This window comes from Sphaeramia orbicularis, chromosome 9 (assembly GCF_902148855.1).
Source record: "Sphaeramia orbicularis chromosome 9, fSphaOr1.1, whole genome shotgun sequence".
Lineage (NCBI taxonomy): Eukaryota > Metazoa > Chordata > Actinopteri > Kurtiformes > Apogonidae > Sphaeramia > Sphaeramia orbicularis.
Window position 1 is genome coordinate 34,869,530 of NC_043965.1, and position 12,234 is coordinate 34,881,763.

The 12,234-nt window shown below is 38.8% G+C and overlaps 1 protein-coding gene across 5 annotated transcripts; it reads left to right on the forward strand.

Moving 5' to 3' along the window:
• The first annotated feature begins 1,340 nt into the window (after positions 1–1,340).
• Positions 1,341–11,677, forward strand: cabp1a (calcium binding protein 1a). 5 transcript variants are annotated; one of them, XM_030144081.1, is made up of 8 exons: positions 3,617–4,519; positions 5,357–5,542; positions 6,885–6,915; positions 7,278–7,421; positions 7,532–7,641; positions 7,760–7,834; positions 9,920–9,992; positions 10,077–11,677. In XM_030144081.1, the coding sequence occupies exons 1-8, from the start codon at positions 4,382–4,384 to the stop codon at positions 10,100–10,102; spliced, it is 783 nt and encodes a 260-aa protein (XP_029999941.1). In that variant the 5' UTR covers positions 3,617–4,381; the 3' UTR covers positions 10,103–11,677. The 5 variants fall into 5 exon arrangements, with proteins under 5 accessions (XP_029999940.1, XP_029999941.1, XP_029999942.1 ...); XM_030144080.1 differs by lacking the exons at positions 3,617–4,519; positions 5,357–5,542 and adding an exon at positions 1,341–2,309; XM_030144082.1 differs by lacking the exon at positions 5,357–5,542 and having other exon boundaries at positions 3,624–4,519.
• Positions 11,678–12,234: the final 557 nt, after the last annotated feature.

Consider the following 12,234-nt stretch of genomic DNA (forward strand, 5'->3'; position numbering starts at 1 on the left):
CAAATTTGTACTTTACATAACTTTGGACCCTTTTTCATAGTCTAAAGGTGCAATTCTGGCCTCCTAAAGACCAATATTGTACTTTTGAGAGAACATTCTTAGAAAATGTACTTATAGGTACATAAATGATCTGATCTCGTACCTCTATTTTTCAGAGTGTAAATAGCCTATAATTATCGCGATATTGAAGTATATCACAATAAAAATGATAATTTTGTTGCACATCGCTATGGCATGGTCCATTTGTTGTATTATCGCCCACTAGATTATGTTCAATGCATTTTTGCCTGCTCATCCATGCAACATCGTTTTAATAATGGAGTCATTTGCATATCATAAGGATGGTTCTACCTTGGCCATAAAAAAAAAAGTTTGTGGACCACTTTCACCATATCCTACTATCTTCAAAACCCACGTAAAATGGCAAATATTCCTGATGTTTTGAACAAATAAAATGAAAACCCTCATTATATGATATAAGACATGACTACAAATGGTATTATAGTAAAAAGGTTCAATTCAATATGTATCAATAATTATAATTACCTCCGCCAAGGAGGTTATGTTTTGCCAGCGTCTGTCTGTCTGTCTGTGTGCAAGATAACTCAAAAAGTTGTGGACGGATTTGGATGAAAATTTCAGGAAATGTTGATACTGGCACAAGGAACGAATTATTAAATTTTGGTGGTGATGGGGGGGGTGCTGATCTGCCTTGGCGGAGGTCTGCTCTCTCCGAGTGCTTTTCTAGTTAATCATCATTTCTTTTCTTTCAAAGGCTGATTTTGGAACTGTGTGAAAATTGTAGAAACAGACAATTAGTCTGTTAATGACTTTAAACTCGACAAACACTTGCCAAATAGTGGAACATTTCAGAAATCTGCCATCAGACTAATCACAACAACTATAATGAAAAAATGTTTACTTAACATCAAAACACACTTGAGTAAAATTACACAATTAAAAAAAGAGCAAACTTTAAAGAGATTAGATGTGTAGGCCTATTACTATAAATAGCCTATAATTATCGCGATATTGAAGTCTATCACAATAAAAATGATAATTTTGTTGCACATCGCTATGGCATGGTCCATTTGTTGTATTATCGCCCACTAGACTATGTTGAATGCATTTTTGCCTGCTCATCCATGCAACATCGTTTTAATAATGGAGTCATTTGCATATCATAAGGATGGTTCTACCTTGGCCATTAAAAAAAAAAAAAAAAAAAAAAAGTTTGCGGACCACTTTCACCATATCTTACTATCTTCCACACCCACGTAATTGCCACGATGCCAGTGACCAGAATCCACATCAATGAAAAGGTGACGCGCTCTCCGCAACGACGTGTGTGCCCCTGTGTTCCGCCGTGTGTGCGCGCTCCTGCCGCGCTGCCGCACAGCAATCAGGTGGTGAAATGTAGCCCAAGTTAACGCAGACAGGGAAGGCTCTGAGAGAGAACATGGGACGACAATGGAAAGAAACCCGTCGCATATGATGTCGATGATCAACCCACCGAGACAGACGAGCCTCGATCCGCAGCAATGAGCTCATCCTTTCCTAAATCTGAATCCACCACCTCCTTACTGAAATCATCTTCGGCGGCGAGGAGACCGACACACCTCCCCGAACGAGCAGCAGAGAGCCGGAGAAGTCAGCATCACCATCAGCATCAGCACCAGCATCAGCATCAGCATCAACATCAGCATCAGCATCAGCATCACCACCGTCCCGCCGCGCACCAGAGCAACAGCACCGCGGAGGAGTCCTTCTGGCCGGCCGAGGGCGACACCAGTGTCCGGAGACCCCTGTGTCACCCCTCCCTCGCCGGCAACCGGGACAGTAATAATGCCCCCACTCGGGACAAGAAATCCCATACCACTCACAGCCAAGTTCCCGACCCGCCGGAGCCCAACGGAGACGCGGGCCGGAGTGTGAGGGAGCGCTGCAGGTCATCCAAACCCACACACCGGCACCACCGCAGGAAGCACCACAGGGAGGACCGTCCACCTGCCGCGGGACCACCTGAGCCTGAGCATCCCCCTCGCTGTCACACGCATACCCGCCCGTCGGTCCCCAGGGTGCCCTCTCTGTCGGACAGCAACGACGACAGGGCTCCTCTGTTTGAGCCCGCGGACCATAAGGGGGCCCGGGTGGCCCAAAGCGCCGGTCAGGTCACCAGCTCCTCCCCGTCCTCCTGCTCCCTGATCCCGCTGTCCAGCAGGTCCTCCCGCCGCTCCCGGAGATCCAGCACCGCTTCCTCAGCATCCGATTATAATTTACGCACAATCCTCAGTTCACTGTTTGGGCAGGTAAGGCCCTGAGGAAGGAAATAGCAAATTAGTGGATGAGTCAGATGGTAAACATTCAATTATTGACACTTACTCAGAAAGATTATATTTTAGGGGCATCTGGCGACCTGGATCCAAGTCTTAGTGATGCTTTCTATATAAACTCCTATGTGGGTTTTGACTGATAAGAGGTTTGGATGTGGGTTAATTTTATTTAATATCTCAAATGAATGTGCTCGAAGGCTGCTCTGCTGAAAACAGCCGCCCAGTTTCTTGCTCAAAACAGATAGGAATTGGTTAACTGTGGCCTCTGCTTCACTGTTACCTGTTTACAATCAATGTACACTAATGCATTCTGCAAACACTGTCATTATTGGACACACTATAGAGGGGAAAGCTTCTTCTACGAGTTCATTTCTTATGTAATTTGTGTATATGCCGTTCCACCTCCTACAGACCTTCTCAATCAGGCAGAGCTTTCTCACTGAAGTGGATGAGCCGGGAGAGATAAAAATGTTTTAGTACAAAGAGGTGAACATCTTTGAAGTGCTAATATGTATTTGGTCTAAGACAAAGATATAACTTCAGGTTCATGCGTCATTCAATCTGGGACACTGCAGTAATTGTTGTGTCTGAAGAATAATCACTTTCATGTCGCTGCTAGTGATGAAGGCACTATTTTCAGCCACATATCCATTTTTAGGACACGATTGCATCTTCTTGGACTCTTATCAGTGTCATGAATTTGCATAATTTTGGCACAGTTAAAGCAGTTAGTTTCAGTTTTAGAGAAAGCTGTCAACTTGCTGCCTACAAACCAATTGTTCATGTTTCTATTGTGTCATTTTCATGATTTATACACTAGGAATCACAGTTTAGTTGCCTTTTTTCCAATCTGACCTGAATTTGGAGGTGTTTTTTTGTTTGTTCCTATGCCATAGAATCATCAGAGATCATGCTTGGGGCTTTAAGAGCAGCATCTTTTAGTATTATAGTATGAAAGCCCATTCTACAAATAACCTGTGAGTCAGTCTGTGAGCAGCTCAGTGAAAACATTAGCGTGACCTGAAAAAGGTCTTTGACGAGATGACTAGGTGGAGAGGAGATGAGTGACAGAAATGTAATTCATGACTAGAGAGGTGTACACACATTCTTTGTGTGAACAATTCATCCACTGTAAACTGGATTTTCCTGCTGGTAGACCAGAGTTAAACCATATGAACCCTAGGAAATCAATACCCATAAAGCAAGGCATATCCTCAGAAATGGATTGTACTGAGAAAACAAAAGTACCATTTTATTTTTATTTCTTTATTTGATAGTTATTAATAGAGGATCTAAACACATTCATGTATTTGACCATAACTGGCTGATAGTAGTTGTTTTTCTTTGGGTTTTTCTTTGGTGCCATGTGGCTGATGGAGGTCAGAGTGACCTTGTTGTCGCCTGCAGAGGGCAGAGAATGATGTGTGGGGTAGGGAGGCAAGGAGAAAAGAGCATCAATCCCTTATACAAAATGAATACCCAGCCCAGAGTTATTAAAGAACAATAAGATTACAGTGCTTCAGCGGAGGAGGAAGAGGATAGTAAGGATAGAAATAGGCCATTGCATACATTGTGTTCCTGTAAACTTGCCTCGTACAGATTTTAGAGGGAACACCTTGTAATATATGTGTGACCCTGAAGCATATTTTACAGGTGCACCTTTGTAACATGATCCTACAGGACAGCTGATTAACATTTTTTTTTTATTTTCCTATCTTATTTTGGTGGCTGTGAACCTGTGTTTAGTTGTCGGTGTTGTTCACAGAGTAACAGTTTGGTCAGTGTGACAGCTGGGTGAGATATCTCACAGGCAGTGGATCATCCGCTTTTCCTTTAATAGGCATAATTCTGTTTCTGTCCACAGTCCACTTCCCTCTCTCATTTTGTTTCCCACCCTCTCACTCATGTTTCTTCTCTCTTTCTCTCTCTCTCTTTCACTCTTGTATTAGTACTCTGCTACTCTTCCCACTGTTGCGTTCATTCACGACAGATAGCGCGGCGCACTGCCTTCCACTAAGCTGCAGATATAGGTTAGCTCCCCAGCCTTCATGGGTCTTGCTGCAACCAGAGTTCACACTCCTTTCAAAATCCAAACTACAGTCTTAGAGAAAAAGCCCTCATGGTCCTTTTTAGTGCCTCTTTTCTCCTTTGGCATGGGAAACTGCTTAGAGTCACCTCTCAGAACGGTAGGTAAGATGAACCTGTGTATGATGCACTTTAGTACTTTGTGTTTCTCAGTTACTGGTTTATTCTTTGTGGGTTTTGTTGTGCTTTTCATATTGAAACTGAGAGATGAACCAAGACAGTGTTTTCTGAAATGTCAGTAATTTAGATGTGCACACTTGTGTTTGTTGATTCTGTTTAAACTCAAATATTAACCTAGATGATGTCAGTTAGGTTTCAAAGCTGCAAAAACTTTAGGGAGTTAGGGTTTCCCAACTGCTTATTAGTAGTTTTCTGTCAGGCTGTGACTTGGCTTGCAGTTTGCTTTGCTATGCATTTAGTGTTAAAACAGATTCAGACTTTTGCATAATTCAGTGTGCAGCAGGAACTAACCTATTTTCTAACAAATGCCTAAAAAGTCTTCAAGTTGGAAACCTCACATGTAGCCTGTTCCATTGTGCTCTTGCTCGTTCCCTCTCTTCCTCTGAATGTTTACTGTTCCTGTGACAGTGTATAGGTGTGAGGTGCCAGTCCGTGCAGTGTGGCAAGTAAACTGTTATGAACGATGAGTGGAAAGTTGGCAACACGTTGTTTTATTGATGCATTTCCCTTACTGTCATGTTGTAGACGCTCTTTTCTAAACATGACCTGCACTAGAGGCATGTGAACATTGGTTTGACAAAGAAGCACAGGTCTGTGTTATTGCTGTGTTTTAGTTTATTACTGAGTCTCAATTGACTGTCATGGATATCCTCCTTCATAAAGTACATCCTCTTCAACTTGTAGCTTTATTCTGCTTCAAAGCTGCTGCAGATCTCTAATGTTGTCTCTGCCCCCCCCTCCTGCACCCCTCTGAAAAGATGCTCCAGGATGCTGAGAGGAGATTCAGAGGGGTGCTGTCCTGTGAGGAGATGGGTCCGGGGGCTTATCTTGGACCTTATCAGGAGTCCATTGTATCCATGACACAAAACTGTGTTCTCGTGAGCAACATACTCGGGCAAACCTGTGTCTTCCTGAGTAATGGCATGGCCAAGTGCAGGCAGGCTGTACGTAAGTCTGGACACACACAAACATCCTTTTTACCTTCCTATTTATATATGTCCTCTGTTTATACTCATAGGTTCTTCTCTGTTTACTGTCCCGTCTACTTTTTATTTTATATCTTTTGGTTGAATCACTGTGAAAAACTTGAGTTGTGCTTCAGGAAAGGAAAGTTTTTACTGCATATTTTATTTGACAAGCTTGAGAGTGAAGACAGAATATTTACAATGCAAACTGTGCTGCTACTTATTCTGTTTGGATGCTCCCTCTTGGCCAGGTTGTTATTGTAAATGAGAATCAGTTCTCAACTAACTTACCTGGTTAAATTAAGCTTAAATAAATAAATAAAACAGAGCTGTAAACAAACCTCCTATAATTTTTTTATGAAATGCAATGAAATCGGACCACTTCAACTATATTTTTATTGTCGTGTAAAGCCATGCTCATGACAAAACAAAAAAAAAAAACATTAAATCTATGTGGATGAGATCTCTATAAATTGGAAAACATTTTATTAGATTGACACCATGCAACTATTTTATTTTTATTATTCCCACTCCTGCTGCTCTTGAGAAGCTGTCTTAATGTACAGTCTTGAGAAATACTCAGCCTGAAAACTGAAGCATATAATTAGCTTATTATCTTTGTTTGCTCACAATCTGCAGGAAACCATAACATTTTTACTCCCAAGTGAAAAGAGCAAACTAATAGGTTGTTGCACAGCCACATGAGTAAGATGGTAATGATTGATTGACAGTAGTGCTAATGGTGCTGTACATGCAGCCCTTTTGATAAGTTAGTGATGTTGCTTCGGGCTTCGGTGCCTCCTGTGTTTTCTATGTCAGTGGTTCCGGTCAGACAGATTTTTGGGCCTGACGTCAACGCTCAGTGTCGTGTTTAGACTTCTCACTGCTCCTGCTGTTAACCCCTGAGGGTTCTGGGATATGTCTGCCTCTGTCTCTGCCCTTTAAAGGTTGTGTTCATTGTAAGCAAGCACTGAAAAAAATAGAAACAGGCACATTCTTGTGTGAACTTCGAAGTTATGGTTTACAGTTAGTGCTTGATAGGGATCAGCCGATTTACACTAAGAGCTTTTCTCATCAAGATATTAGTTTCATTGTACTGTTAACACCATTTACTCTTGGCTGTCCTTAGTGGTTCATAATTAGGCTGAGGACAGTTATGGAGACACTTGCTGATTCTAGTTTGGGCATCGGTCACATCACAGCATCATCAATGGTTTGTTAGATCGTACAGATGAGGGCTTTGTAATGATAATGTACGTTGTGTTGTCATGTGTTTTTCATGTGAATTTTCTGACCAATGACTAATTTCATTTCTTAACAGGACAGAGAGCTGCGACCTGAAGAAATGGATGGTAGGTTTGTCCTGCTTTGTCTTACGATTATTACCAAAATAATCAACATTTTAGAATTGTTACAGTCAGGGTGTTTACAGGACAAACATAAGAAAATAAGATAATAATAGAATAGAATAGAATAGAATAGAATAGAATAGAATAGAATAGAATAGAATAGAATAGAATAGAATAGAATAGAATAGAATAGAATAGAATAGAATAGATGTACAATGTACAATGAGATTTAAGAGTAGCTCCTTCAGTGCAAACATATACATAATATACATTAATAATGTGGTTATATGTATAAAACCGTATATTTTTACTTAAACACCCTGAGTAAAAAAGACATATCTAATATTTCTGTCATTGTCCCACAGAGTTGAGGGATGCTTTCAAAGAGTTTGACAAAGACAAAGATGGTTTTATCAGCTGTAAAGACCTGGGAAACTGTATGCGGACCATGGGGTACATGCCAACTGAAATGGAGCTGATAGAACTGAGTCAACAGATAAACATGAATTGTAAGGGTTTAATTGATTTCTATATTTACTTCATATGTCATGCATGTAGTGTCCAGTATGTGTGTCATGGTTTTAAATTCTACAGATTATTGTCTATTATTTGTCTTTAGTGGGAGGTCATGTTGATTTTGAGGACTTTGTGGAGTTGATGGGCCCAAAACTCCTGGCTGAAACTGCAGATATGATTGGAATAAAAGAATTAAAAGATGCCTTTAGAGAGGTAGGAGTCTCTGGGTTAAATGGTAGAGATTTGTTTTCTGTAAGTCTGATCATGTTAACATGTTTCTACTGTTGCTGACTTCTTTTTTGTTTCGCTGTCCCTCTTCTTTTTACATTAGTTTGACACTAATGGAGATGGTGCAATAAGCACATCTGAGCTTCGTGATGCAATGAGGAAACTATTGGGCCAGCAGGTAATATTATCAACAAATGTCAAAGAGTCTCTGCACTGGTCTGCTATAAGCATCCACTGTGACACTATGTCAAAACGTTTTAACATTTAGTAACTGCTTTAACTACAGTACATTGGCGACACTTTTAATTTAACTGTTTCTAAGCAAAAAAATGCACATCTCATATATCCACAGTGATATACTTCCTACAAGTGTATTGGACTGTCAGAGTCAGGAATATCATTTCTAATACTACTAATAATAACAGTATTAACCCTTTCATGCATAGTGGTCACTACAGTGGACAGTTGTTCTCCAGCTGTTCTCTTGTATATTCATGGATTTTGTTGTTTTAGTTCCATATCAGCCAACACAGTGGACACTTATGCACCATCCCAAACACTGCAATTCAGACCATTACAGTAACTTTGCTGTTCTTGATAAACCTGATCTGCAGTGACAGGTTTTAGTGTAAATCAATTGTTATTTGTTAGACAAAAAGGGGTTTTTTTTGCATATTATCTCCATGAAGTGAGTAATAACTAGCGTTAGAATATGTTAAAATGTGAGAAAACATCAGATTAGCAGCATTAAAACGTTTTTATTTCATTGTTTTCATCTCATTTTCTGATATTGGGTTGGGTTGTTCACTTCAAAAATTAAATGCATGGACATTATGTAACTCCATGAAAAGACAAAAAAAAAAAAAAAAAAAAACTCAATCACAATGTTTTTTTTTTCATGCCTAAGGAGGAATAAAAACACTCAAGAAAAAAATTTTGACTAAGGTTTTCATAATTCATGCATGAAAGGGTTAAAGAAAAAGCTCCGGTTTCAGATTCACAGTCCAACGGTTGTTGGAAGCTGAATATCAGATATGCAAATATATCTGATGTTTCTGTCAGTAGAAATACAAAATATAATGTATGTGTGAATATCTGCTCCTGACAGGCATAAAGGTTCAACCATCAGACTGTACATCTCCCTAGTTGATGGCAGATACAATTTCCATCTTGATGTACGTTTCTGCTTATAACTATTCTGTAAATAATGTGATTAAATTCCCCTGAGGGCAGAGGTCTGCAAAATATAAAAAATAAATAACCTATCATGAGGTGTGAAAAAATATGGAACACCCTCTATGTTTTACTACAAGATACTCTGCAGTTTGGTGCATTTATTAAATTATACAACTACAATAAACAAAACAGCAGGGATTTTTTTTTAAATTATTTTCATAATTTTTATTGAGGTGGGTGCTATTCATAAAGCACAAAGTAGATCCACTCAATAGTAGCATGTGTTGGCTTACATACAAACAGGCTCACTAACCTGAATAAATTCTAATTGAGTTTTTCACAGTTCTTATTTCTTTTGAGTTTGGCACGAAAAAAAAAACTTTAATGAAATGTTAAAATATTATTTTATTCTGTGTTGATTTTGACGTCATTGTCTGTGTGTCATTGTACATTTTAACAGAAGAACAATGTAGGAATAGCTATAGGCCTGCAACAATGATATTAATTTCCATATGTTCCGTATATTTTTTGGAGAAAGCTACAGGGAGGGACTGAAGAGGCACATCTGACCTTTGGAAATAAATAAAATGAATCTCATTGTAGCAGGAAATTTTGACATTTTGACAAGTCACAGCATTTATGTTCATTCAAAACTATAATATAGGTACCAAACTGTCAAGATTTGAAATCTGAAACACCACTGTATATATACAAAACATTTATTCAAAACTGACGTTAAAGGGACCCAAAATTTATAATCCAATGCATAAAATGACAAAAACAACATTTATTTGTCTTGTTTTTACCAGGAAAAGTGAAATTACAGATAGTTGCAGTCCAGCTACAGGGTATTAAAACCACCACTTTCAGTTTTTGAGGGTTTTTGTAAAAAGTCTGTTTGAAACAGTCCAGTCAAAGATGGAAATATAATAAATAATTTGCAGGTTCCTCAAATAACCATTAAGAATAAGCATTTGGCTGGGATCAGTGATATTATGGACATCTTATAGGTGATTAGAAATAGGAATGCGATCAAATGTTTAATTTTGTTTTGATACTTCATTAATTACTGCCGACTTTTTTCCAGGTGGGTCTAAAGGAAGTAGAAGATATTCTAAGGGACGTCGACTTGAATGGGGATGGGCTTGTTGATTTTGAAGGTAAACTTGACTCCTACATGTTAAGAGCACATTATAGAGTTTTAAAGACCTGTACTTTATAATTCTCCTCCTCTCATTCCACAGAGTTTGTACGAATGATGTCTCGCTAGGATCCTAAAATGATGGGTCCTCAATGTGAAGCTGTGTCCTTTACAATACTTGACCAAGTAAAACCAAGGACATGTCAAGATCTCTGAGCCATCCAAATGAATGACACTGGAATTAATCTCCTCAAATGTTACGGAGCGAGGAGCCACCTCACACTTTCAGTCAACAAGTGTTCTTCCTGAAAAGTCTCCAGTTCAACTGAGGCAGAATTTGCTGTAGCCTAGCTGATGATTGTCCAACTTATGTTTTTGCACTTTAATTCTCACTTAATAACTTCCTGTATGAGTAGGTCGTCAATGTCTTGTCTCATCCTCGGCATGGTATAATTAAGTGTCATGTGCAACAAAGTCAGGACGAGTGTGAATGTCTGTAGATAAGATATAAAGATAAGTGCACTGTAAAACATTTTCTTAAATTTTCACACAATATGTGCAAACTTTTTGTTGCATTACAAACTGTAATTTGAATGTCTTCTGTGTGACATTGGTGCTCCACCAAGTACCTGTGTGGCAATATCACACCTGTATTGTAACCGTGTGACCATCTGTGATTTTCCACTGTAGCGTCACTGTCTTATTAAAATGAGTAATTAAGAAGCAGAGCTGATTTCAGTGAGACACGACTGAAATCCCCTCCCTGAGGAATTGAAACAGTATTTACAAGGTGCACATCTTTCTGTCAAAGCATGAATGCAGAAAAACCGAAGTGCTCACTAAAAAACCTGTGCTGTGTAAATGTATCAACCTTGAATTGTCTTTAGATGCTCACAGGTCCCCAGAGTTTTCAGTCTTCTTTAGAAATAAGTAATGTCTTTAATTTAATGCCTACGTCACTCCATCTGAGATCATAACGCAGGAATGACATATGTGAACTGTACTAACAGTGGACGTGGTTATGTTGTACCTGTACTGTATGTTACTGTCAGTCTGATTGTAGTTGTGGTAACATTCCACAAATATATGTTGTTAAAGCAATTTTTATGCATGCCAAAGAGGGAGATTTATTAAATTCAGTATGCACATTTGCATTTTTGTCTTACAAAGTAAACAGAATATTTCGCCAAGTTAACTGTAGAAAAATAAAAGGTGTTTACATTTGAACCACTTTCTCTGGCAATGGTTAATTGTAAGAAAATGGCTATATCATGGAAAATACTTTGAATTTGTTTTTTTAATTGTTTATTAAACATAAAAATATATACTAAATAGAAATATGATTACCACAGCTTGATTTATTAATGACATTAAATTTCTTCTATGATGTCTATGTCAAAATATGTTTATCAAACATATAAGAACAGGAGACTACACTGTGTTTTCACCATCCATCTTAAGGACAAATCTCCTCTTAGTATCTATTATTTATACGTAACTGCAAGCAGAGTAAGCGTTACCTGCAGCCACACAGCTGAGGCATCACTTCTCTAGTCTTTGTGTCTCCTCATGTGGCCTTTACATAATTCTACTTAGATTTACATTCCTACAAACATATTCAGGAGTACTTAATGCAGTAGAAATACAGATGTGTTTATTAAGACATGCCCTCTTGCTGTAATAAAACAGCTGAGACAGGAACAACATGTATTTCTTAGATAATCATTTGAGGTCACTGTTATGCATCAGCTAATATTGTGAACACTGAATGATGGCAACATTGAAACATTGATGAAAAGCTTATTGAAACTAGAGACTGACGCTGGTGCAGAAACACTCACAAGACTGATGTATGTACAAGCTGCTTCAACAAAGCTGATAGATATAACTCTGTGTACGTATGCAAATTACTTTGTTCAAATACAGCCTAATGACTTTGTAGGAGTTTTCTGTGAATGTTAATGTATTACGCTTTAAAAGCCCTAACACCATCTGTTTCAAGGAAGTGAACTATACAGTAAAATGCTAATATTAGTAATGGAGTGTATATGTTGACCCCCGCTCTGTCAGATAAAAGATAAATCATAAAAAACACCTGTCATGATGGAGGTAAATGGTGTTGCCATAGCAACTATCTTCATTCATTCCTCTCTGGTCAACCCTTGAGTGCACCGTGCGCGAGCTGTGTTGGACTTCCCTGATTGGACAAGACTCGGACCATACCATAAAAGAAGTAGAGGGGTGTGAGGATTTACTCAAGA

Bases quoted from the DNA above. Each gene is read 5' to 3' on its own strand.
- cabp1a (XM_030144080.1), top strand. From the start codon at position 1,542: ATGAGCTCATCCTTTCCTAAATCTGAATCCACCACCTCCTTACTGAAA. The intron at 6,916-7,277 runs GTAGGTTTGTCC...ATTGTCCCACAG, and splicing joins GCGACCTGAAGAAATGGATG to AGTTGAGGGATGCTTTCAAA. The intron at 7,835-9,919 runs GTAATATTATCA...ACTTTTTTCCAG, and splicing joins GGAAACTATTGGGCCAGCAG to GTGGGTCTAAAGGAAGTAGA.